This window comes from Odontesthes bonariensis, chromosome 23 (genome assembly GCF_027942865.1).
Source record: "Odontesthes bonariensis isolate fOdoBon6 chromosome 23, fOdoBon6.hap1, whole genome shotgun sequence".
Taxonomy (NCBI): Eukaryota; Metazoa; Chordata; class Actinopteri; order Atheriniformes; family Atherinopsidae; genus Odontesthes; species Odontesthes bonariensis.
The window spans coordinates 5,985,037-6,010,708 of NC_134528.1; the positions used below are offsets into that span (position 1 = coordinate 5,985,037).

Sequence of the window (25,672 nt, forward strand, 5' to 3'; positions counted from 1 at the left end):
GTTCCATGTAATCCTCCCGCCGTCTCTGACTGTCCCTCCATCCTGCGTCACCAGTGTAATTAGAAGGAGGTTCAGGTCTCTCTCGTATTCACTCGCTTTATCTCAGATGAGTGAAAACTACACCTGTAGGAACACAGCAGGGAGGTTAGAGGAAGGGACCCTGCTTCAAAACACTTGTGTGCAGCTTTAAAACTCACCCAGATCACCAACAAGTTAAAGAGAACGTGCCCAGGAAAGGGTAGATGTGACTGCCAGAGACAGTCTAGTAACATACGGGGAGGGATACTCTTATTGTGATAATAATAATGTGCTGTTGGTGTTATGCCTGTACTGGCTGAAAAAGATCAGTTTGATAAGGTGATAGTTGTTGGCTCAGGAACAGCATGTGAATTTTATCTTGGTTGTTGCTGCTTTGGGGAAATGAATGCAAATCTTAGCCAGCTTGGCACTGGATCATGTAATCGCCACAGAGCTGTGGCATTAACAACACAGACACATGTACACATGTACACAGACTGAGTCATGCTGGAGCTTTTTTTTACGGTTACGCCACATAGCTGCATGCATGACTGCGGGATATTTTTGTGGCTACTGCATCACGCACTGATCAGATCATTTAAAAATGTTAGGTGGCTTATGCGCCCACATCTCTGACAAGCACACAGAGTCAGTGTCACAACAGGATTCGGTAGAATCCTCAAATAAGGATGTTGGTTTGGCTGTGTGGCGGTTTTGTGTTCCTGTGAGCATCTCCTCCTAGTCTGCAGTGTAAACACTGCAGTGTTTTGTTACCCGGCTTCACACAAACTTCTTTGCAAGCACATACATGCATCCGTGTGCAAATGCTTGCACCTATTACTACACACAGAATCAATAGTTTCCACAACAGACCATCTTGTAATGAGATCCCACCAGCCAAGATGCTAGTCTTTATGAACATGTCTTTATATGACACTAGAAAATAGCAAAAAAAAAATTATACTCCAACCAAAATCGGATGAAATTGAGGGTCTCAAACTTGTATTAACGCACTCGCATATGCAATCAAGGATCAAATTTAAGTTGAGTGTGTAAATACAAGTAGTATTAACACACTCCACTTAAATACAAGTAGTATTTACACACTCAACTTAAATACAAGTAGTATTTACACACTCAACTTAAATACAAGTAGTATTTACACACTCAACTTAAATGGGCCAAGGCGTACCCGCACATTCTCCACCCATTTTGACTTTGTGTCAACTCGCTGTCACCTAAAGCGTTTCCAGGGTGTCGCTCTGCTCTAATAAAATCCTGATTTTTGCAACGAATTAAGTTGGTCAAGTAATGTAAAGATGGCATCTGTGCAGCTATACTTACATGTATGATGATCTCCCACAGAGAAAGTTATAAGCAGCAGAATGTCTTGAACGTTTTTTTCACATTGTCCACAGCTTGTGGTGTTTGGCCATATTTAAGCCAGTAACTCGATTACACCCCCCGTGCATGCATACTGGCACAAGTACGGTGGTTCAGTTGAATGGGCCGGTCGAACTTTACTTCAACTGTGCTCGCAAACATGATGCATGTTGACGTTCCAACCTATGAGTACTCAGTACACTTTAGCACATCATTACATGAATGCTTAAGGAAACTCTACTCAGGTTACAGTTTAGAGGCAAATGCAGCACTCTTGAAGTGATTGATAACAATCAAATCTAGGTCCAAGAATGAAACTGTTTTTTTTTTTTTAATCCAGCCTTATTCTAGATGTGCTTTCTGTGACTGCTTCTCTCCTATTTGGTTTACTTCAAACCGAGCATAAACAGAATTAACACCAGAAAAATCTCTGCGTGAATAGGACGGGTAAATCCCAGAGAGTTCAGATCGAATGAGTTGAATGCTGATCGTGGGTACTGCTTCATAAAAAAAAAAAAAGTGCGTTTCCATTGATAATGTGAATACCCATTCATTTTGTATCAACATTAACGCAAAAACTATCCTCGTTAGGGATAAGTAAGAAGCCTCGTCTACCGTCCACAATGTTCTTTAAACAAAACACTGCGATTCCCACAGATGTATGCATCATATCCTGCCTCCTCCGTGCTTTGGTAGGCGCCACCTAGGAGTTGTGAAAACACATCCAGCGCAGTGAAGCTCCTGCTGTGCGACGTACGTGTGAAAGGGCAACTGCAGACAAAGTCCAAACATTATCTGGTGTTTATGTGTTAAAATGGCTTCCATCTAATTACCACTCTGTGGTTGTGGCACTTTGATCTGTATCACCCAAAGCTTTGTCTCACTGGTTACACATCACAGGTAATGGTCTACTGTGCAAAAAAACGAGCACATTTATTTCTAAAAAAGAATTCAGGTAGCCATAAGAAGTGTTTTTTTTTTTTTTTTTCTTTTAAAATAGACATTTAAGTTTTTTTTTTTTCCTGTAAATGTATCTGTTGGTTTCAAATATGTGCCCTGTCACACTAATTGCCAATAATTGGCTGATGGGACACATCATACCGCACTGAAGGCTCCGTAAAGGTGTTGTTTAGTGACAGGTGACCCTTCTTCTCTGACAGAAAAATATGTTTTGGTGCACACTTTGTGAGAAACTAGACTGTACTTTCCTGTTTCCTGTTCCTGTTGTCACTCATCAAACTGTGAGATTGGTGTACATCACCAATTTTAGTGCTTAACTTCTTATGTATACCTATCCTACAGTAATGCTGAGTTATTAAGTGTTTCTCTTTTCTTTTTTCCTGTACATTAACATATTTACAAACTACCTCAAATGAAAAATAGAAAGGTTATCATCACCTACATCCACTTAATTCCGTAGTATAATATTATTATTATCAGTTAAGCCACATTAATATGCAACTCATCTAAACTGTGATTTCTCTTTGTGTTTTCTGCTCAGACCATCAGAAGCTTGAGAGAGAGGCCCGAATCTGCCGTCTCCTGAAGCATCCCAATATCGGTGAGTTTCTGTGCTCCTGACCAGTTGTGTGTCGTGTGATTTTGCTCATTCTTTTACTGAGTGTGTTCGACAGAGAATTCATCCTGAAACTGCTAATATGCTATTGGATTAGGATGCTTAAAAAGAAACCCCAGTTCCTGATTCTTCATGGCAGTTCATGGTTCTGTTGTCCGATTGTGACAAACACTTCATCCGCTGGACCAGTCTGAAAGGGTCTACCAGTTCCTTCTGTTACCAGCCGCATGCAGCCCAAATATATTTCACTTTGCATCGTGTGTGCCAGCTAAGTATGAGCCTGGATCAATATCTACTTAGGGGTGGGGCAAATGTAAAAAAAAACTATTAGGAGCATGGTTAGCTCTTATTCACACCTCTACTCTTGACTGATACGCGTCTGTTAGCCAATGCACTGGAAGCACTGGCACAGATTACCCAAAAGATGGATCTGAATAGAAGCATATGCAGGTGTGTCGAGTCCCACTCAGCTTCTGGAAACAGAACGCGTGTACGCGGCCTTCGGGCTCTTGAACGCCAAACTGATGTTAAGAACCAGCAGCAACAAAATGGCGTCCAGCTGGATGTCCTTACTTCACCAGTGTCTGAGGAAAACAACTGCACTTGAACACACAGGGTGTATCATCTATACCATATCAGCTGTGGAAGCAGATAGAAAATAGCAGTGACAAAAATGAAGGAGTACCTGCTCTAAGTAGGTGAAATCATGGCTTCTCCATCTGAGCTGAACAGCCGTCAGAATTATGTTTCTTACTGATGGACCAGACGCTGATTCAACATGCTGAATATACTGAGAATAATGTAAGAATGATTGGGTCTGACAGTGAAGATGGTGTGTTACACACTGAAGAGACGAGAGCTCCAAATGTTCCTGACAGCCCCTCCAAATGTTCCCTTCCAGCAGCAGCTTAAACTTGTGTGACCTTGTGGTTAATTCAGAAAATTTGACCTCATTATAACGGATGATTTTGATGTTCTACATGCTGCTGCCTATTAGGATGTATCTCTTATTTCTAACAGTAAAATGGAGCATGTAGACACAGAGATTGGAACTATCAGTGCAGATATTATTAAGAGACTCACGAGGATGCCAAGAACCTGAATTTTAATCGTAAATGGGGATTAAAAAAGGAGGCCTGTACAACATATCTGGCTCTGACATCACCTGGCAGGTTATCTACTGCTGACTTTCCTATTCAGCTACAAGCATTTTAACATAAAGGAAGTCTGTATTAGATACGAGACAATCTGATTATCAGAATCAATCCCACGACTAGCTGTGGCAGTCCAGCAACAATGTTTGGTTTTCAATTCATTTAGAAAGATTTAATATCCACAAAGTTGGCTACTTTGGCCACTTTATCACAGTGCCTCATCAAATTGCATTTCCACAGTCAAATCGGAGTTGACAAAGATGAATAACAGATAGAAAACTCAGCGTCCTGGTTTTTCTATCCCTGTTGGAATCATTTCTGTCCTAATGTATCATAAGACTACAGATCAGAAAAACCAAATGTGTGGTCTTGATTAACAGGGTGGCCATTTTGCATAATTGTCTGAAAAGGAGTGACAGAGCAAACACCAGCACCTTCTTATAAAAGTTCTCATATTTTTCTGCTAGAAATGTTCAGACAGGTAACACAAAAAAACATACTAGGAGCACATTATTTTTCTTCAGGCAGCCACACACGATCTCTCCTCATTGGAGAAAGAAAATCCTTTGTGAACACTCTGTCTTAAGAGTCCTACTTGGAAGGTTCTTTCAATTAATATGGAGTTGTACCAACAATTGATTATGGTTTTAATATGATAGACTGGCTTTATGAGGCAATGTATGAAACACTGAGTGCAAAATGAATTGTGGTTAGCAGAGTAAGTCCACTGATTTATAGACAGTCCACATGTGCTGCAGTACCTTTGCACATGTCCAAACTCTATTAAAATGGTGGCTTCATTTTCCAATAATATGTTCAACAAGCAGGTTGTTTATAGTTACTGCTGTTACCCCAAAGGGCAAAGAAATGTTGTGGTGTTTGTTGGACACCATGGACTGGCATCGGTTGGTTGTAAGCCTTCATTTTGTGATAATTTGCTGTAACTGAGACCTTGTGAATTTTGTTAGTCGTTGGCTTTGTCTGAAATAACAATTTGCTTTATACTACATTTTTTTACAAATTTTTACTTACCGTGTTTCAAGAGGAAAGTGGAAATGCATTCATCTCCACACGCTCTCAGAAAAGGCTTTATCCATGCCATGCGTTGTGCTTCCTGATTGCATTCCCACAATGCAATGGGTCGATGTGAAAATTACGCTAGAGCAACTCCGCACCCGACGGTAATGAAACAGATTTTGATTATGGTATAGGGTAGTAAGTGAGCAAGAGAGTGATTTGTTGTTCTTTTGGTGTATTTATTGTAATTATTATTACTAATAATAATGATACAGGCTTGTTTGAATCTGCTGAGTCTGTTTGCCGTGCTGACAGTTTTCTGTTAAAACGCATCTTAAGACCTCTTCTTTGTGTCTGTGTCGACAGCACATCTCTTTTCTGCTTCTTAAGGCGTCTGCTTTTTTTTAAATTTTTCTTTAGCTTTTTAATAAAACTGCAAAGATAGAAACTTAAATGCAATATGGAGCTTTAATAAAGGTGTCCAGAGAGGGTGAAATGACAAAGCCAGTTTCCCACCGCTCTCTTCATTTCTTTTTTTCCTCATGTCCTAGTTTTCTTGCAGCACCTCAGGCACACATTCGCCCCCTTGCCCGATCTTCCTGTTATCTTCCAGTTTCTTTATAGATTTTCCTCCCTGTCTTGTCCTTTCTGCTCTTTTTGCCATATCTTGGCATCGTCTGAATTCAAACTTTGGACAAAAAAGGGCACAAAAAGGGACAGATGGAGAGACGAAAGCAGGAGGAGTAGAAGACAGATGGAGAGAGAGCGAAAAGATGGGAGTAGGAGGAAAGAGCAGTCGCTCTTGTTTCTTGCTGCAGGGGCATCCTACTCCATCTTATTATACAACTGATATTCACTTTACATAACGATAACTGTTTCTCTGCTGTCACTAGACCTGAACTGTATCTCAGACCCATACCCGACGCCTGGCTGCTGCTGCCTGCATCTTGCTTTGTCATTCTGCTGCTGTTTAGTTAAGTTGACAGGAGGGTTGGGGTGGTTACCGCAGTATCATGGCAGTATGAGCTCATTACTGTATTCACCAGCTCTCCTCTTTACCAAGCTCTCACTTACCTCCATATCACTAATTCGGGAAACATATACTTGTTTTTTTTCCAAGTCTCATACATGTAGTGATGTGTCTGCTTCTAAATAAAACGATGCCAACCACTGTCTGGTTAAGGCAAAATTCCAACATGTGGATGTGGCACAAATCATGTAAACGCATATCCTTATTCTCCAATTGCTGTAAACCTTTTTGTTGCATGTCAGACCATTCTCCCTCCCTTAGTATGATTCCTGTCTAAAGTCGACTATCAAATCGAAATCAAAAGGTGACTTGAGTCAATTTTATCTCCACGTATTAGTGATGCTCCGATCAGCATTTTTTGGACCGATCACCGATCACCAAAATCATGATCTGCCCGATTGCCGATCACTGCCGATCACGGAAGGAATCTGACATTTCCATGCTTTTCATCTAGCAGAGAGTGCACCATTTATAGAAATTAAACCACCAGAGGTAGCTGGGGACATGTAGAACATGAATCTCGTGAAGTTTGCAGAAAACAATTGTTTTTTTTTATTTTCTATTAATATTTTAATCTGCCCATATACACCATTCATTGGGTATGATTTCAACATCATATTATTAAACAATGATGCAGTGAAATGACTTGAAAATCACCACAGAGGTAGCTGGGGACATGTAGAACAAGAATCTGGTGGAGTCGGCAGAGAACATTTTGATTTGGTTCTAAATTAAGTTTTCAAATCTGACTATGCAGAAATGAGTTTGATTCTGAATATGCTTCAATAATTTTGTTCTATCATTTTGTTTTAATCATTAAAAAGAATGTAGTAAAAAAAACAACCAAGTAATGACAGGTGTATGTATTCCAACAAATGAAAAATATAACTTCGATATAGATTTCTGAGTTTACGGGGTGCACTTGAATGCACCATAAATCCGTTCACACGCTTTACCGTACGACGCGATGTGAACGGGCACTCGATTTTCAAGTGTAGCTAGCGTGACCGTGCCGCTCCGAAGCGCAGATGGCGTGACCGCAGTAAGTTTCACATCTTTCTGACACACTTTGGAGAAATTCCAGACAAGAGAGGTCATGTTGTCGAGATGCACTGTAGAGGTTTTGCCTGTTCGGTTCTGTACACACGTCGCGTACCACATTAGAAAGTGGTCGCTAGTAATTTACGTCAAAAAAAAAAAAAAAAAGCTAGTAATTTACGTCACGTGATCGGTTTTTTGATCGGCATATTTTTCCGATCGCCAATCAGGCTATTTTGGGCATTATCGGCCGATCATGATCGGCAGCCGATCGATCGGAGCATCACTACCACGTATACTTGAAATATTGTTAGGATGACTGGTGCAGTCGGGGCTCTGCTGGCAGGGTGGCTGTCCTCCAACCAGAACGTCTGCGTTTCGATGCCCAGTATATCCACGTGTTGGAGTGTCCTCAGGCAAGACACTGAACCCCACATTGTCTCTGATGGGTTCATGTCTTTGTGTGATTGTAGAGGAAAAAGTGCTGCATTCTGTATATAGAGTGCATATATATGTTATGAAATGCTGTGTAAAGCGCTTCGTAGAACCTAGAAAAGGTTAAAAAAGGCACAAACCATTTACTGTGAAGAAGGAAGAAGCCTTCCAACTTAATTGTAATGAAGGTGTGAATGTGATCATTTGGATGACATCAAACCGCCAAACGTCACATAGGTTTAAAACACGCGTTGTCACAAGCTACCTTTGTGGTTGCTCGCAGTAGGTACGGCTCATGTATCCCAACCGTGTGAAGATTTGTGTTAATTATAAAGATTACATGTAATTTGAATGTCACTCACGCCGTGTTGAATATGTATTGTATGTGGACTGCTATCGCAGCAGCTTTATTATGCTTCCACAATAGACTGTAAAACTCGCTACAATGAGCATGAGAGCAGAATGTATCTGTTCTTTGAATGTAAAAATAGGCCAGTCTGCTATTTATATTTTCAAGGTGTACAGTGCCTTTACACAGAACTGAGTCATTAAGTGTCTGTGCACTGTAGGATTTCTTCTTTTTTTTTTTTTTAAGTTTAGCTGCCTGTAAAGAGGAAATGACTCTCATCAAACTGTTTTGCCAGTACCAGTTGGCGATTGTTCAGTAACTTTAGCCTTAAGGAAGTCTGCGCTAGGTGCGAACTCGGTTTCACAGCACTGTTCTTGATACAGAAACTGCATAAAAAACACAATCTTAAAACGAAGGTTTCCCGTTTCGTTTGACCTCACTCAACCCTGTGCTTTATGTGTGCTGCTGGTGGAGTGTGTAAAAAAATACACCCATTTCATGCACGATGAAGCCAAAATGTGAGTTTCAGTTGTTGTAAGGAGTGTGTTGCTGAATTAAATGGCTAAATGCTCAGCCGTCGCATGCTCCCCTATCTCTGCGATTGTAAAGAAAGGAAAAACTACACAATTGTAGTTGATATTTATTTTTCCTCTTCTTGTTTTTTTTTCATAATTTTAATAATAATAAAAGATTTAACTGTCAAACAATGCTGAAAAACGTACTGCTTTTATCCAGCTGCTGTCTTTATGCCTTGGCCTCACTTCCCACCCCCTCTCTTGCAGTGCGACTGCATGACAGCATTTCAGAGGAAGGCTTTCATTACCTAGTCTTTGACCTGTGAGTATATTCTATACACGCACACATGGTGACATTTTATCCATGCATGTGACTGCTGTTTGTTTGTGTATGCTAACAACTTCTCTCTTTTTGCCTCCCCCATCTCTTTCTTGCCCCTTCCTCTCTCCCCCTCCCAGTGTGACAGGCGGAGAGCTTTTTGAGGACATTGTAGCCAGGGAGTACTACAGTGAGGCCGATGCCAGGTAAGCGTCTCCTGTGGATCTGCTCCATCAAAAACATGCGCGCACACATTGTTGCAAACATGCAGTCTAATCCCATCGAATATGTGTATACTCACACTCATCCTATTTGGACTACCGAGTCCTTATGTGCTCACACTCATAATTGATCTGTTTGTATTCTTGTCAGGAAATGCATCCTCCTGTCAACAAGTGCAGTGATATACTTGTCTCTCAGCTCCTATTTAGCACGCTCTGTTCTCCTGCCTGTTGTTATTACAAAAAGTCTAAAAAATGAGCCAGCCTGTTTATTAGACTAGTCTGAAAAATGTATAAAATACTGGCTAATGATGTTAGTAGCCACCAAAGTGGCATGCCATTAAAGTTTCACTTTGAGAAAAAACAAAAGAAACAAACAGAATTACTTCAATTTTTTTTCTATTCAGAGTAAAAAAAATTGGTTTAAAGCATTTATTGTTACAAGCTACCTTTGTGGTTGCTCGCAGTAGGTACAGCTCGTGTTTCCCAACTGTGTGGGGATTTGTGTTCATGATAAAGATTAGATGTAATTTGATCGTCACTCATGCCGTGTTGAATATGTATTTTATTTGGACTGACTGCTCTTGCAGAGGCCTTATTATGCTTTCTAAATAGTCAGTGAAACTCGCTACATTGAGCATGAGAGCAGCATATATCTGATCTATGAATGTAAAATTAAGGCTGAACTGAGTCATTAAGTGTCTATGCACTGTACGATTTTTAAAGTTTAGCTGTCTGTACACAGGAAATGACTCTCATCAAACTGTTTAGCCAGCACCAGTTGGCTATTGTTCAGTAACTTTAGCCTTAAAGGAAGTCTGCTCTGTAGGTGCGAACTCGGTTTCACAGCACTGTTCTTGATTGGCAAACTGCATACAAAACACAGTCTCAAAACCAGAGTTACCCGTTTCATTTTGCTTGCAATGAATGCTTGATCATGCTCAATAAAAACAGTATGATTTAGTTTTGAGATTGAAAATCAGTGGCAAAGGTAGCTTGCTGGGCTGTACTTAAGAAACGCCGGTAATGATCTCTCCCAAGACTCCAGTCCACACTCTGTAGGTCTCCCATCGGTTCAGTGCAGTGTCTCTGAAAGTACGCATGTGTCAACCGCCTCCTTTCTCTCTTTTTCGTCTACTGCATTCAACACAGCAAGCTTTTGTCTGCGACTGAGCGGGGTGTGTTACACAAGCTGAGTAAATTCCTTTCCTGCAACAGCCCTACACAGAACTGTCCTTAGGTTTGTGAAGGACTATAGAGCTGCAAGTGAAGGGTTTCCATCGGGTTTTTCTCATAGAGTTTTTTTTGTCTGAGCTCATCATCTGGGAAAAGCCCATTTTTTTACATCCTCATCATGAATATGTCCTCTTTGACAACAAAACGCAGAGCGGGAGCACTCCTTCAGGTTAAATGTGGGCTGTGTTAAACACTGTTTCTGCTGCTGAACGTTTAAAGACTCATGATTCATAACCAATATTTTAAGATACGGGTGGGTAGTCCGCTCCCCTGTTATTCGGGCCCATGCTCTCTTAAAAGTAATGGAGAACTATAAAATTAAATGATAAATTTTTCCCTTTTTGTGTTCATTTGGTTGAGGTGCTCCATTAAATTCTTCTTGTGCTTGGCATCAGAAACCCTGCTACAGTACATAGATAGTACACTGTCATTTTTTTTAACTTAAACACCCACTGGCTTTGCATACAAAAAACCCAACATTTAAATTGCACGCTGGGCAAAATTTGCACATTTAACAGGAAAACATTTAAAGTATGACAGCTACCAGAATAGTGCTTTCAATTCGCTGAATGCTTAATCTTTACATTCCTAACTTCAGAGACCTCCCCCAAACACAAATCATCTAAACATCTTACTTCAGTGTCTCAAAAATATGAAACCTTTAACTAACTAACTAACTCTCACATGTAGAAGTGCTGTAGTTTTAACTTTATGGCGATCACAACTGATATCAGGTTTTTGTTTTTTCTCTTTGGTTTCTAAACAGTGTTGTAATGAAATGCATCAGTTTTGTATTCACCCCATAATCCCACAGGCTTTATGAAACACATGACAGACAAATCATGTGCAGAGTATGTGATGTTTTTGCAGTGAAGGTCAGTGGCTGACACATCTCTCGGTTTGTCCTCTTTTCCTCTCTGCAGTCACTGCATTAGTCAGATCTTGGAGAGTGTCAATCATATCCACCAGCATGATATTGTGCACAGAGACCTCAAGGTGAGTGGCTGCCCGTTACCGTAACAACCACACTCTCGCACACCTCTGCTCGTGGCCATGGCAACACACAGATGGCTCTCAGTTGCCTCGTCTCAGTTTCTCTTCCTCTCTGCAGTTTTGCTTCCATTTCTTTTCTTTTTTTTCTCCTCGGCATCCCTCTATCGTTTACTCCCCCCTGTGTTCCTCTATCTGTTGTCACATCTGTCATCCTGTCTGTCCTTGACCAGAACTCTGTGTGCGGCACCTCTGTGTATATGCACATGCACACGCATTCATGTGTGTTCATGAGCAAAGAGATGTTGAGTCATGATCACGTGGAAGGGCGTTTGTCTCTCACCTATGGCAAGGAAAAGACAAGGACTCGCACAACACAAACATACATTAACACACACACACACACACACACACATTGTACAAATGTGAGGGGGGGGCTTTTGTGATGGTATAGCCACAGGAGTTGCCAGGACAACCCATGTGACATCACACCACCCGTCAAGCTACATGGGAGGGGCTTTACTTGTCCTGAATTGCTGATTGGCTCAGATGCAAAGAGTACAGGAAGAGAGTATCAGTGCGACACCCAGTTTTCTACTTAACCAAGTTAAAGGTGATGATCGTCATCCTGGAAGGAGGGACAATAATGATAATGTGTACTAAATTATACAATTTCATGTAGAAACTGCACTGTGTGAGGACAATCTCAAGGGATGTCTGAGACGTGTGGGCGGCTCTTGTATGTGTCTGCGTGCTCTGTGTTGCAGAATAACGCTATTACCCCGAGCACTGCCCGTCTGATTTGTTGGCCTTTTATCCTGAGTGGGCTTTTTACTGCGTCCCTTTATGTCCCGCTGCCCAAACAACTGCCATTTAGAACACAACCACACACCCCGCCTCTCACTAAGTACAGTTTCCATTTAGCATGCAGTCTACAGCACTGCCTAAATGACTCCCGAGTGGTTTCTATGGTTACAAACCCATGTCCATATAAGGTGTTGTGGAGATTCTCAACTAACCATCCTCTACCTACCTCCTCTCTCTCTTCCATTGCTTTCTCACACCTTTACCCCACCCCCACACAAGCTGTGTCAAAGACATCAAAAATAAATGTTTCTAAGAAAGAGCGTTACTGAAGAGGGTCGTAATTATCTGTCTCTCACTGTCTTGATCTCTTGTCCTACATTCTGCGTCACAATTTGTGTGTTTGTGTGTGTGTGTGTGTCAGCCTGAGAACCTGTTGTTGGCCAGTAAGATGAAGGGAGCCGCAGTGAAGCTGGCAGACTTTGGTCTCGCTATTGAGGTGCAAGGAGACCAGCAGGCTTGGTTTGGTAAGAAAACACATGCAGTGACACACTCATATCAAATGTGTGGGACAATTACCGGATCTGACATTCTATCTGAGTGTTGGGCCATGCACTGGAATACACTTCTCTCACACAACAAGTCTGCAAAGAAACACACCTGCTGCCACATAGAAGCCAAAAGAATATTTGTGGAGGGTCTTGCTTAAAAGACTCACCGCCACTTTCTGGTTCATGCTTAGCTCATTTTTGTCTCGGCTAAGAGCTGAGCTGCCAGTATTTGGCTGACTCTCCAACAGAGATGAGAGGATTTATGGACAGTTGCTTGTGGCTCTGCACTATCATAATCTGGTCTTGCATAATACTCCAACAGGTCACTATCATTTGAAGCATTCATGTAACTGCACAAAAGAAGCTTTTATCTGGATTTTTATAAAACCCACCACCTCTGAATTATTTCTTGGGCAGGGTTTGCGGGCACTCCTGGTTATCTCTCTCCTGAGGTCTTGAGGAAGGATCCCTATGGCAAGCCTGTGGACATATGGGCTTGTGGTGAGTTGGCGCTTCACATCTGGGCAGTTAACCTGTTGCAACCAGCTGGTTTATCTATTTATTGCATTATTTATATCATCTAACCTTGGGGGACAAACACCAGACACTGTCACTGTTTGTTTGTGCTCATTTGAACCCATTTTACAGCCTAAAACAACAAGTATCAATTATTTTCTGCCAAATAGTGATGTAATTGGGATGATTTTGAAAACCTTGCAGCCAATTTTAAAGAGCTGACTTCTGCCTAAAACAAACAGCATCTTGCTAAAAGTGTTGGACTAACTAAGCTCACATAGTTCTTATTGTTTCATTTGTATGATGTTTGGCTTTGGCTCATATCACTTGTTGCTGAATGCTCTACATTGTAAAGCACATGAGACAGGTTTGTAACACGATCCCTCTCTTCCCACTTTGTTTTCTGCCAGGTGTTATTCTCTATATCTTGTTAGTTGGATATCCTCCTTTCTGGGATGAGGATCAACACAAACTCTATCAGCAGATCAAAGCTGGGGCATACGATGTAAGTGCGCTTTTTGTGTGTGTGTGTGCATGTGTGGTATATATTTGTGACGGGTGCAGTGCAGGGGTTTGCTAAGCAGTTTTTGAATGTTTAATAGTGTCCAATTGAGATCTGTTCCAAAGCTATTGATCCTATCAGGGCCTTTCTGACGCATTGCAGAGGGGTGTGTGTGAGATGGAGAGAGAATGAGAAGGTGTACGCTCCTCTCGCAGTCGCTTCTTAATCAAGTCACATAGCAGCCTGTTTGTGGGAATTTTAATTTCTTCTGCACCTGTAACATAAACATGTGCTCTGTAGATTATATTGTAAAATATATTTTACATTTGTTCTTGTTAAATCTAAAATAAATATCAACCCAACGTTGACAAAGTTAACTCAAGACCTGGTGCCCAGATGACGAGGACTGGGTAGAAACCCACAAGTACAGACTCCCATGTCCTTTGTTTTAGAAGGATTTGCCCTAATCCTTTCCCTCCATCCCTGCCTTCTTGTTACTTCATTCACCTCAGTTCCCATCCCCGGAGTGGGACACAGTGACTCCAGAAGCAAAGAACCTGATCAACCAGATGTTGACCATCAACCCAGCCAAGAGAATCACTGCTGAACAAGCCCTCAAACACCCATGGGTCTGCGTAAGTATTCACCCTCTCAGCTCAGAGAACACCTGGCATCTAACATTATGGTGAAATGCATCTGAACACAAAATATTTCTCTCACAGCTCAACCTCTAAATGACCAGATTATGACCTTAGAATATTTGTTAAAGCGGCACAATGCAACTTTTTCATGGTCATAAAATTGCTTGGCAATCATCAGATTGCTTGGCTGACCCGTTCTGATGAAAACGGTGACATTTCCATCTCCATCTGGTGGCCCTAGCCCGAAACAGCGCTTGCAACTTTGCCTGTGGCGCCGCGTGCTTTGTTTACCTCTGGAAGTCTCGCGACACACGAGAGCCGAGAACTACTGCTTCACGGCAGGTCGTAAAGGGCTCTGAGCCGAGCCAGGTAGCCTGATAAGACACGCCCCCTCTCCATTGGCTGTCGACGGCTCTCCAACTCTCTGCCAGTGTCTTGAAAAATAAACCGTAAATTGCCTCTGGTGGGTTTAGTCTGGCTAGACTGTCGCCTTATTTTCTACGGAGCTCCCCCTACAGCTTTGGGGTGTGTATTGCATGGTAAACAAACCCCGTATTACTGAAAGTTGCATAGCGCCGCTTTAAGATAAAAAGTTTGCAGGGTCTACTTGTTGAAGGTTGAATACATATTTGTATTGTGTCGTGATGTTTATTAACGGGTTGTGGTTCTCTCTTCCTACAGCACCGTTCTACAGTGGCATCCATGATGCACAGACAGGAAACTGTCGAATGCCTCCGCAAGTTCAACGCTCGCCGAAAACTCAAGGTAGCCATCCTACATTTTGATTTGTCTTGAAAATCTTCCTTGTTTATGTGAGGCTTCACTTTTCACTCACATCCAAAGTATTTGTATTTGGTAAATCTCAGGGATGATTTTGCCTTTTTACACTATACAGCAGAGTTGAGTGCTTCCCCGTGCCTTACCACTTAAATGTCATATGATTTAAAAGATGTTTTACCTCTGAATGACTGCATTATTTCTTAGACTAACAGAGTGTTTCTTAGAATGAAAAATCGAAGAAATGCTTATCTTCTGTATTAAAAATGGAGGCCATGTTCCAGAAACTCAATGCAAGAAGTGTGAATACATGAGCTGAATCAGTGACAGTTCAGTGTGAAGTAAATTACATAATATCAACCTCTATTTCCTTTATTTTGCCTCATCAAAACCTTTTTATCTTTGGAATGTTGTGAGCACGTACTTTGCACTGATGAGTACATACTAGTTTTGTGCTGCTCAGTTAGGGTCCATCACGTTTGGCGTGAATTCTCTTGACCACAATGAAAGCATAGTCCATGATGAGTCCATAGACATGATGTGCACGAGTGCGATGATGCAAAAGAGTGACGGCAAAAGTTGTCAGGGAGATGACATTTGTAGACGAGTGGCGATGGATAAACCGTAATAACGACTGGCAAGATGACTCCCTGTCTGCAGAAGACTGACAGAGTCAGAGATCTGGAATATTCCAGAATGATAACAATCCACGACGCATAGTTTGATAAGAAGAATTAACCATGAGATGGCAAATGATGCCATCTGACATGAATTCAGTGGAAAACTTTTAAAGAAAAGAATAGAAAAACAAGTTCTGCAAAGAGAAGCTGGCATCTGGTCTTTTGTCTCCTGATTTAGATTCAAATTCTACCTATTTTAGCCTAAAATAACAGGGAGTTATAGGGGGAGAAGCTCAATTTCTTCCTCTGTGGGGAGTAGTATTAAAACATTTAATATGACAATCAGCTGTAGTTTGCATTCACTGCTGTACATGCAAACTAATGTTACTATCTAGTAGCAACCGTTCTGTTTCTTCACATCATTTAAATGAATTTGCATTGAGGAATATGTAACAGGACTTGGAGATGTAATACAGTTGCGTTCAACTTTGTTTCTAATGATTTGCAACATGATTTGTGTTTGACAGAAGAGAAACATTCAATCTCATTGGAATTTAACTGTTTGGAAAAGCCTTTTCGGCTGATGAAAATGCAGAAAGATAAAGATGCTGTTGTTCTGTTTGAGATTAACACCAAATGGTTCACAAGAAAAACTGAAATCCTGTTAAATAAGACAAAACTTCTTCTTCCGCCTTCACATCTCTTTCCTCCTTTCTCTCCTACCCTAGGGAGCCATTCTCACCACCATGCTGGTGTCCAGAAACTTCTCAGGTGGGTGTGCCCTTCGCCCTCAGCCTCCCACGCAGCACATGCTGAGGGAGAGGAGGAAGGAGAGTGGATAGAGTCCTCTGCACCTCTTTTAACCCCCCCACTACATGCACACTCACCCACTCGTCCTCAAAATAACAATATATTTTTGTGCGTGCACAGGAGATTGCTTGCTTACATTGAACAGAATTGAAACTTAAAGTTTATTTGTGTTACAGTACAAATAATGTATTTATGAATCATTACAAGTGCACTGCATCCTGATGTATGTTAGCAGGCCACAATGTTTTATTCTTACATGTGAGTGCCAGTTACGTCCTTGTCAATGCTAATGTATCTCTCCTTGTGTCTGTGTGTGTGTCTGTGTGTGCATATGTGTCCTTCTTTTCTGCTGCCCACGGAGCGTTTGCATGTTTGAGAGAAGGAAGCCTAGGCTTTTATTAGATTTTTTATGTTTTTGGGCAAGTGTGGTATGATAAACAGGTGCCAACTAAGTCTTTTTCTCTCAGTCTGCTGAGAGTGACTTGATTTCGCTGAAGCCTTATTCTCAGCCTCAAAGTAATTGGTCAGCCGATAGCTAATGACTTCAGTCCTGGTCCTAGAAACCGACAGGGGTGCACATCTTTGCTTTAGCCCATTTCGAGAAAAGTGTTGGGTGTATGTGGGCTGTAGCCAGCACAACCAGTAGCTTTCTAGGCCCACGACTGAACGTCACGAGATAGACCTGCCTATTTTGTATAGCCCCTCCCAACTGTAGCATTTCTGTCCAATAGTGGGCCGGCAGCATACCAACTCTGCTGCTGCCGCCTCCTCCACGGCCTCACTGGCTCAGGAAGGTACGTCCCAGAGACACGCCCATCCACTTCCTCTCTTCACACACAGCTACATCTTTGGTCCATAGTGCAGGGTGGGCCCTCATCACCATCCCTCAACTCCTGCATGCAACCTTTGCCAGCATCCTCATCAACATTCACACACATATATGCATGCATACTCACACAGGTTTTGCTTATTCAGGGTAACATGGATGTGTTTTTGCTGTTTTGCAAAGACATCAGATGTTCCGAGTGCTGTCATGAATATCAGCATTACTAAATGTTAATTAATTTAGTTCAGCTTGCACTCCAAAGTGCTTCTTACATTCACACCTCACCACCACTCAGCCGTCACCTCATAACCCCCATCACATCCTCCAAACTAGTTAAGTTGTCACTTCGAGCGAGCTCCATCCTGAATTCCAGCTGACCCCCTAAGCCCCTGTGCTCACTCCCAGCCAGTTGCAAGGCTGGGCGCAGGGCAGGCTGGGGCAGGGGATGAGGAGGGGAATGTTTCCTGGGGGCGGGAACTGACACTGCAGGGGGCTGGCAAGAGCTGGGTTGGCGTGCTGCCATCGTCAGACCTGGGTCTGGTGGGGAAGAGAATGGAGGCAGATGTTGAGGAGGGGGGAGAGGTTTGCACAGAGGCAGAGACAGAGGATGAGAAAGCTGTTTGTCAGTGATGCTACGCAAGCCAATTGTTGAAACAATCACTGTTACACAGCCTCGCTCATTAATCTCTTGAAAATAAAGGCATCCCATGTCTCATCTCCCCCTCTTGGAGCCTGTTTTAGTACTTTCACAAAAGTTTCTACTGGAGACAAGGGATGCGGCAAGCCAGCTTGATGTCCTCAGTCTTGAAAGTACTAAAATCAGGCTCTTCTCTCATCCTGCTGGGTGGAGACGGATGGTGAAGGTTGGCGATTCCAATGGTGGCTCCATGGATTGAATACATTAGAAGAAGACAGTGTAGAGCAGACTGGATTCTCTCACACTTTCAGACGAGAGAATCTCCTCTGCTCTACAGTGTGCATATGTTTCTCCATAGGATCAGTGTGTAGGCAGAAGAAAGGTCAACTGTTAACATGAAGAAACCTGCAGGGAGTCAGGCGTTATCCTTAGTGTGTGTGATTGGTGTGCTGAGATTTGGGATGTTTGTGGTGCTTTGATTGTCAGCTAAAGCCCACCGAAAGCGGGCTTCCTCACTGAGACTGGACCAAGTTGCCGGTTTGTAAGTTTCTGTTCAAATAATGTGTGACATCATCACTCCAGATTGGACTCCTCATCTCTCCTTCTTTTAAATCACCTAGATCTTTTTTATTATTTTTTTAATTTGCCCTCTTTTGGCCCTTTGATGATGTTACTCATCACCGCAAAATCCAAGCTCTCTTTTACTATGACTGCTTCCTTGCATTTCTTTGTAAAGTATGGCCGAGTCGAGGTTTGGCAGTTTGCTCATGATGTTTCCTTGAATGACTTGTTTCTGTTACACTCCGACAGGTGTGTGCGTTTGTTTTGTTTCTAGAGTCGTTTGCCTTGCTGCCTTTCGCATGTGGGTGTCCTGTGTGGTTTAAATCCTACGAAATGTTCTCAGTAGATGCGCCTTCAGATGCTCTCTAATTACAATCTCCCCTGTTCATCACCACGCTGGTATGTTGCTTGCGTGGTGCAGCCTTCCTACAGTCGTACATTTTGACTTCAACCATTGGGAGGCCTTATTTAGAGAGCATACGAACGAGAATGTCACAGATCCTGATGGCTGTATAGTAGAAGATGTAGGCAAATCAAAAGCGGATGTTTGCTCTGTGACCAATCAGCTCTACTTTCCCGGGTTATGGAATGAAAACTTTTCTTTTTATCATGTATATTTCTCTCTTTGGATGCTGCATGGCCAGGCTAAGATAGAAGCTGCATATCAGCCAAGATTTAGGAGCATGAGTTGTCACTTGTGTATTGTTTGCTTCTGTAAATGCTGTGCCCCTTATCTCTACCCTCTTGTAGTGAAATTCTAAGGCCTCTCTTACAACCCTCCCCCTCTACCCCCTCTTCCCCTCTCCCATTTCATTTTGAAAGGTAAGAAACACAAGATAAGATTTTTGGAACCTGTGTGTGTGTCAGTAGAAAACGAGTAAAGGAAGCAAGAGAGAGTTGAGAGCTTTAGACTTCGAGGAAACTGACTGGAGCCCTTAAAGGAAATCAATGATTTACATTAACCTAGCTCATCACCGCCAATCCTGGCGGCAGTTTGAGTCTGACCATCACGCTCTTTCTAGATCTGCTGGGGTCTTCCAGACAGGAAATGGATTGAGGAAGTTTACTTTGCTCTCAGGTTTCTCTTTTATCCCCAGAAGGCATTGAACGGATTAAAATGTGAATGGGTTTTGCAGAGTGTAGCAACCTGTTCAGTCAAGGGAAAATTGCACAAGAAATCCATTAAATGCATGTTCTTCTCTGGAAACATCTCTGCTTATTTAAGGCAGAGTTAATGGGGTTTCATAGATATAATAAATTGTAGATCCAGGTTTCAATAGAAGCTAAGAGCTGGGTAGGATGGTATGGAGGCTGTTGTCAACAGTAAAACTCAGTTTTGTACCCGTTTCTGTCCTTCTATCCCCTGTATTTTCACAGCATGCAAAAGTTTACTCAACAAGAAGTCGGATTCTGCTAAGGTAAGGTTATCCTGTCACCTTTTTTTTTTCTACCACTCTATCTCTCATCAGCTCTGTTTAGCTCACTTTCTCTTCCTTTTATTTCAAGTAATATTTTTTTCATTCTTAATTATGTCCGGTTCCCTGTTTACCTCTGTGCCTAACCTCAAGGTTTCTCAACTATCTGCGGCTTGTTTTTAGATTCCAGAGTTCTTGTAATCCCTCCACAAAATGGAGAAACTCCTGTTTTAACAAACTTTTTTTCCAATTCCGGTCAGTTCATCTGCAGTGGTTTCTGTTCTTTGGACTTACATCCGTGTCAGTCAGACATCTGCTGCTCACTTTCCGAGCAGTATCCCATCAGCCTCTGCTCTCTCCTCCCCCCCCCCCCCCCCGCCTCCCTGTCTGTCTTCTCTGCCCCAGGGGTCTCTCTGTGCAGTTAAGTGGCACAGGCATAGAGAGTTAGTGAGGCAGTAAAAAGGATGATCTTGAGGCCATTCTGTGGCACTCACCCTCCCATTTATCCTGTTAGCTCTCAACACCCCGGGAGCCTCGACCAACATTAGCCCCATTCCCGAAAAAGGCGTGTAATTCGAATGCATCTGTGTGTATGTTTGTGTCGCTTTTGTGTTCACTTTGAGTGTTTGCGTTCTCGTCCCAGCCTTCTACCAACAACAGTAAGAACAGTATAGTGAGCGCCATCAATGCCCTGAAAGACACCAACATGGCAACCAACGCCCAGATGGTACAGTAGGCCGCCGCAGTGTCAGTTCCTGCCTCTTAACCCCCCCCCCCCCTCCCCTCCCCTCCAAGTTATTGCATAGTAGCCCGATGTGCCTCATTCTCCATCATCATAGCTGCTTTTCATCATTCATCTACCATCAAGGAGGTGTTGCACTGCCATTCCCCTTACCGGCAGTCCCATCCTCTCGACATTTTACCCCTCCCAAGGTGCACATGTGTTCCTGAGTTGGTTATTCATTCAGTACTTCGGATACTTTTTCACATTATTCAAATTCATTGTCATTACTTTGAATCTCAGGCTGTACATGTGCACCTGCGTAGATATTTAAGGAGCATGATCCTGCCAGTTAGGATTATATGTCTGGCACAGGCAGCTGTAAAGTTCTTCAGAGAACTAAAATTGTTGGTATCAAGCAGCATTCGGTCTTATACTGTAATGACCCCTGTTTTTATATCTGCATATAATCCTTCACGCCATATACCTAACCAGCTCTGCTTTTATCCTTTTACCATCTTGCAACCATCCATCCTAACATCTTTCGTTGTCATCTGAAGTTTTTAGCCCATCCAGCATTTTTTTTTCTCTCTCGCGCTAACCTGTTTATCTTCATTAACATCCCCACTGACATCCTGACCATACTGCCAAACTTAATCATGCCCTTTCATCCTATTTAGCATGTTTTGGTTTTACGGTGCTTTCTAGCATGCATTGAATTACATTTTGTTGTGCTGTGGTTGGATTTGCTTTGGAGTGCTTCTCAACTGGTGATGTAGGTCCCCCAAATTAGGCTTTGTGTATGACTATATGTGGAATACCAAAACCGACTGTGTCCCCCTTTCATGTGGAAAAAATGGATCTTTGGGTATTGGGGCTGTTGGTCAGTGGAAAAAGACAAAAAAAAAGTCTAAATAAGCATTTTAAAATGTAACCTTCGCTTTGGAGAAATTAGGATGAGCATTGAACTAATTTCTTAACTTAATAGAGTAGACTAAAAATCTACTAATCAGGGAAATACACAGGACGTTATTGGATAATGAAAATAAGAATTAGTCACAGCCATAAATCAAAACATTGATTAATCTCTCTGCCCCAACCGAGCCGCTCTCAAGGGGACACAACTGCAGCTAAGACCATTTCATGTCATGTTTTAGCTGAGGTAAAATAAATGGGCCAGTTGAGAAGCACAGTTTCAGAGCTAAGATACCTCAGACTAACCGTCCTGTTCTGCATTGCAGGAATCTCAGAGCACAGTGGTGCACAACCCTCCAGATGGAGTCAAGGTGAGATTCGCGTTTGGTTTGGTCTGAAAGTCTGACGCAGAACATCACACTGATGGACTTGATCCCGAATCCTGTCCTGTTTGTTTCAGTATATATCTGTTCTTCCCTCTACACCTTAGGGATCAACAGAGAGCAACGCCACCAACGATGAGGAAGAAATGAAAGGTAGGAAAGGTATTCAAGTGTTTTATTCCCATTTTCCTGCTCTTATCCGCACTCTTCTTTCTGTCTCCCATCTAGTGAAGTGAGTGTATTTGACTGTAGTGATTGGCAGGTGGGCTGAGATGCGACCTGTGTCTCTCACACTCTTGACTGTGTGCCTGTCGCGTGTGTGTTTGTGCGTTTTGTATTTATTGTGTGTCTGGCTGCATTTTGTGTGTGTGTTCTAGCGGACAGTTCGGCGCTGAGTCAGAGCAGCGCCGCCGAGGAGATGCCCCCACTTCTGCCCTCACCTCAAAGCTCACCTGCCAGTAAGTTTATCCATGGCAACCGGAAGCTATAAGGTCGCCCCTGGCAAGGACCTAACACCCCCACCCACCCACTTCCCACTCCCACCCTGGCTTCTTGTAGTCACTGCCAATGAATTTTTACATCTTTGAGCTCCCCTTTCACTCTGATCCACCAAGCCTTTTTTTTTTTTTTTTTTTTTTTTTTTGAGGGTTCCCACTGGTTTCAAATTTATGGAATATTGATTTATCTCTTATGTTTTAGTTTTTCACTTTCTGTTCCTGATTGAGGAAAATCCCGAAACTCAGGAAACATCATAGAATTTGATCCCGATCAATTTTTAAGAATGATTTGAGTTTGTCACAGCTTAGATCGCATTTACTCCGCTCTATAAAACAGGTTAGGAGAGGCAGTAATACTCGAGGGTCTTTTTTTTGTTGTTTTTTTGTTTTGTGCTCGGGTAACTGAGTCAGCATTTTCTTCATTTAGTTAGTTTTGTAGTCTCGTTGGACTTGACTGTAGCTTAGACACCTTTTTTCTAGATCGAAGCAGTTGTTTTGTGTTATAACTAATAAGCACAAACTAAACCTGTAATAAATTGGATGCTCTTTGGTATCTTGTTTTTAATTTAGCATGTTAACTCAAGAGGATCACTTGCTACATGTGTACTGTATGTACTTATCTGTTATGTTATGCATCATGTAGTCCCCTACTAGTTGAGAGTAGCACCAGACATCAGCTTCAGGGATTTTTCAGGGCACAGACCTAATTCAGGAAAGTAAAAAAAAAAACGTTGTAGCATTTTTTCCTCAGGGCCACTGTGGGAACTCTGAAATCCGTGTGCATTCGCGTGCGTGTGTGTGGGTGTTGTTTTTTTTTTTCCTGTGACCACTGCATATATCCCCTTGTCCTCCTGATGTGAAGGCTCCAGCTGGAGGAAGCCTTGCTTACCTTGCAGCCGAGTGTCCTAAACCGGCCTTCCGGTCTGGCAGGCCCTGCTGCTCATCTTGACTTTCCTGGAACCCTGCACACCATAGAAACATTGCGTTTCTCCTTGTCCTCACATTTCTCTTCCTTCCTCCTCCAAAGCCTTGTTCTGTTATTTTCTTGACTTTCCTTAATCTTCTTTCTAATCTCTTATTCTTTATGGTAGACCATTGTTCCCTCCCCTCACAACCGTTCCCTCCTCTGTACTCTAAATCTCTCCTTAATCGTCATCTTCCTGCTGTTGACAGACACACCTGCACCAAAGGACAGTAAATTCTCCTCCTCTTCACTCCTTTCCTGTTTTCCACTCCTACCTTCCTTCCCGAACACGCAAAGATTCCCCACAGGCATAACATGAGCTCATTACAAGCAGTGGCTTCGATTTCTTTTTTCTTTCTTTTTTTTTTGTGCTTGATGCTGCAGTTCATCATAGAAAGCTTTTTTTTTTAATCTATGAAAAGCATTAATAGTGGGGGAGATATGAGCAGAACAGACAGGGAGATGAGTTTTACATCATCGCGATCAGCCCTGCACGGATCCTGCTTTCAGCTATCGTCATGCCCTCATCTTACCCATCTGCATGTGTGCCATGAGCCAACATCATCTGTGGGATTTATTTCCTACTAATTCCTCCTGAACACTAACCCACATCAGCTTTGTTTTACCGCATGAACTGTGTGCATGTTGCGTGTGGCTCATCTGTCGTCTTTCCTGCTGTCCATCCATATGTTTGTTGACCATCCGTTGTGTGTTTCAGTTCCACCGCATGACGTAAAGCGCATGGCATGGAACAGCACAGGCAACAGCTCCTGCCCCGACTCTGACCACTCACAGTCCTCCATTCCTGCCGCTCCACTAGGGAGCAACACTGTCGCTGCTAAAAGCAACACTAAGCCGAGTAAGAGCACATCTGCACTAACCGCCTAACTCTGCTTTCCCTGCCTTCTACTCACTGCAGCTGTTGATCAGCACAACCTTTCATCTCTTAAGTGGTATTTCTATACGTTGGATCATGACATTCTTGAGTCGAATGTTTTACAGCTGTGTCTTTACACAGTTATAGGTGAGAGAAAAGACTTCACGGAGGATACTGGGGTTTGGTATATGGTGTTCATTGTTTACGAATTCTGACCTGATTCAGCAGAAGTTTGTGAAGCCCTCCGCAGACAGTTTGAAAAAGGGCATGCGCTTTAGGAAAATGCTGTCATGTGACTGGGTGAAGCATCGGTCTGTCGCAGGCTGGTGAGCGCAGACCTAAGCCAATTAGAACAAAGAAGTGGATCCAGTCAATGAATAGAAGCTGCCATCTGCCACACTTTGACACAAATGGATCAGTTCTTGTGTGTATTGACACAAATTCTGGCTTCTGATCTTGTGAGAGTCCAGCTGCCTTCCAAGATAGCTTTTTCAACCAAGGCAAGTCGGAGCCAGTACTTACCAGTTCTTTGTGTTTCAACAGTCAGGATAACGGATGCTGACACTATTTCACTAATTCTTTGCTGGTCTGGAGCAAAAGGAGGTCTGGGGGCAATGTCATAGTGACCAACTATACACAGTCCAACTTTGTGAAGAGCATCTAGTCCGCCTAATCCAAGGAATCTCAGTTTAAAACTTTACACCAGCACAGATATCAAATCAAAGCAGGAGTGTGAGCCCACATGGTCATCGTTCTTCTTTTTCTTTCCGTTTAAGGTTTTTACTGCCATTCGGTGTTTGTAAATACTGCCTGATATGATGCATGGAGCGACATTCACAGTCCTCATTTTCAACACTGGTGCTGAGGAACATTTGAAATGACCCTCGTAAACATAAATGGGGTTCAGAAATGCCAGTAATTTTTTTTGGAGAAACTAGTGAAGACGTCAATTTGCAAGGAAAATGAGAAGGACACTGTGATCCATGGAGTAGACAAACTATCTCTGTGCTCTGTGGTCCGCTACAGAATTTCAGAATACATCAGAGGGATGTTCGAGGAAGTGATGTAATGACATATCTCTGCAGTGGAGAATCAACCAGTTCTCAAGATAAATGGGATCTGGACTTCAGCTCTGCGGTTGTGTTTTCCAGGCTTTGGTTGAATGCACATTTGAAAGCAAAGGCATTGGCTGAAATAGGATCTCAAAGCCATCAGCTATCATATTGTGACAATAGAGCTTTTTATTTTCAAATTGATCAGAATTCAAACACTGACCGACCCACAGAACAGGAAGTAAGAGCCTGGATATCACTTACCTTTTATCTGTATACACTAGAAGCCTGAAAATATTGTCCCCAAGAGGCACAGTCATGA

General features: G+C 42.5%; 1 protein-coding gene across 12 annotated transcripts in view; it reads left to right on the forward strand.

Moving 5' to 3' along the window:
- LOC142373687 (calcium/calmodulin-dependent protein kinase type II subunit gamma) overlaps positions 1–25,672 on the forward strand; it is a 41,957-nt gene that overhangs the window by 9,779 nt on the left and 6,506 nt on the right. The window contains exons 3-19 of one of the 12 annotated variants that reach the window (XM_075457050.1): positions 2,903–2,962; positions 8,783–8,837; positions 8,975–9,040; positions 11,215–11,287; positions 12,510–12,612; positions 13,054–13,137; positions 13,563–13,657; positions 14,167–14,289; positions 14,977–15,060; positions 16,421–16,463; positions 17,234–17,296; positions 19,904–19,944; positions 20,585–20,668; positions 21,904–21,948; positions 22,068–22,122; positions 22,338–22,418; positions 24,140–24,280. In XM_075457050.1, coding sequence (XP_075313165.1) covers positions 2,903–2,962; positions 8,783–8,837; positions 8,975–9,040; positions 11,215–11,287; positions 12,510–12,612; positions 13,054–13,137; positions 13,563–13,657; positions 14,167–14,289; positions 14,977–15,060; positions 16,421–16,463; positions 17,234–17,296; positions 19,904–19,944; positions 20,585–20,668; positions 21,904–21,948; positions 22,068–22,122; positions 22,338–22,418; positions 24,140–24,280 — 1,296 coding nt within the window. The remainder of the gene's footprint in view (positions 1–2,902; positions 2,963–8,782; positions 8,838–8,974; positions 9,041–11,214; positions 11,288–12,509; positions 12,613–13,053; positions 13,138–13,562; positions 13,658–14,166; positions 14,290–14,976; positions 15,061–16,420; positions 16,464–17,233; positions 17,297–19,903; positions 19,945–20,584; positions 20,669–21,903; positions 21,949–22,067; positions 22,123–22,337; positions 22,419–24,139; positions 24,281–25,672) is intronic. The other 11 variants (XM_075457051.1, XM_075457053.1, XM_075457052.1 and 8 more) reach the window with 11 other exon arrangements.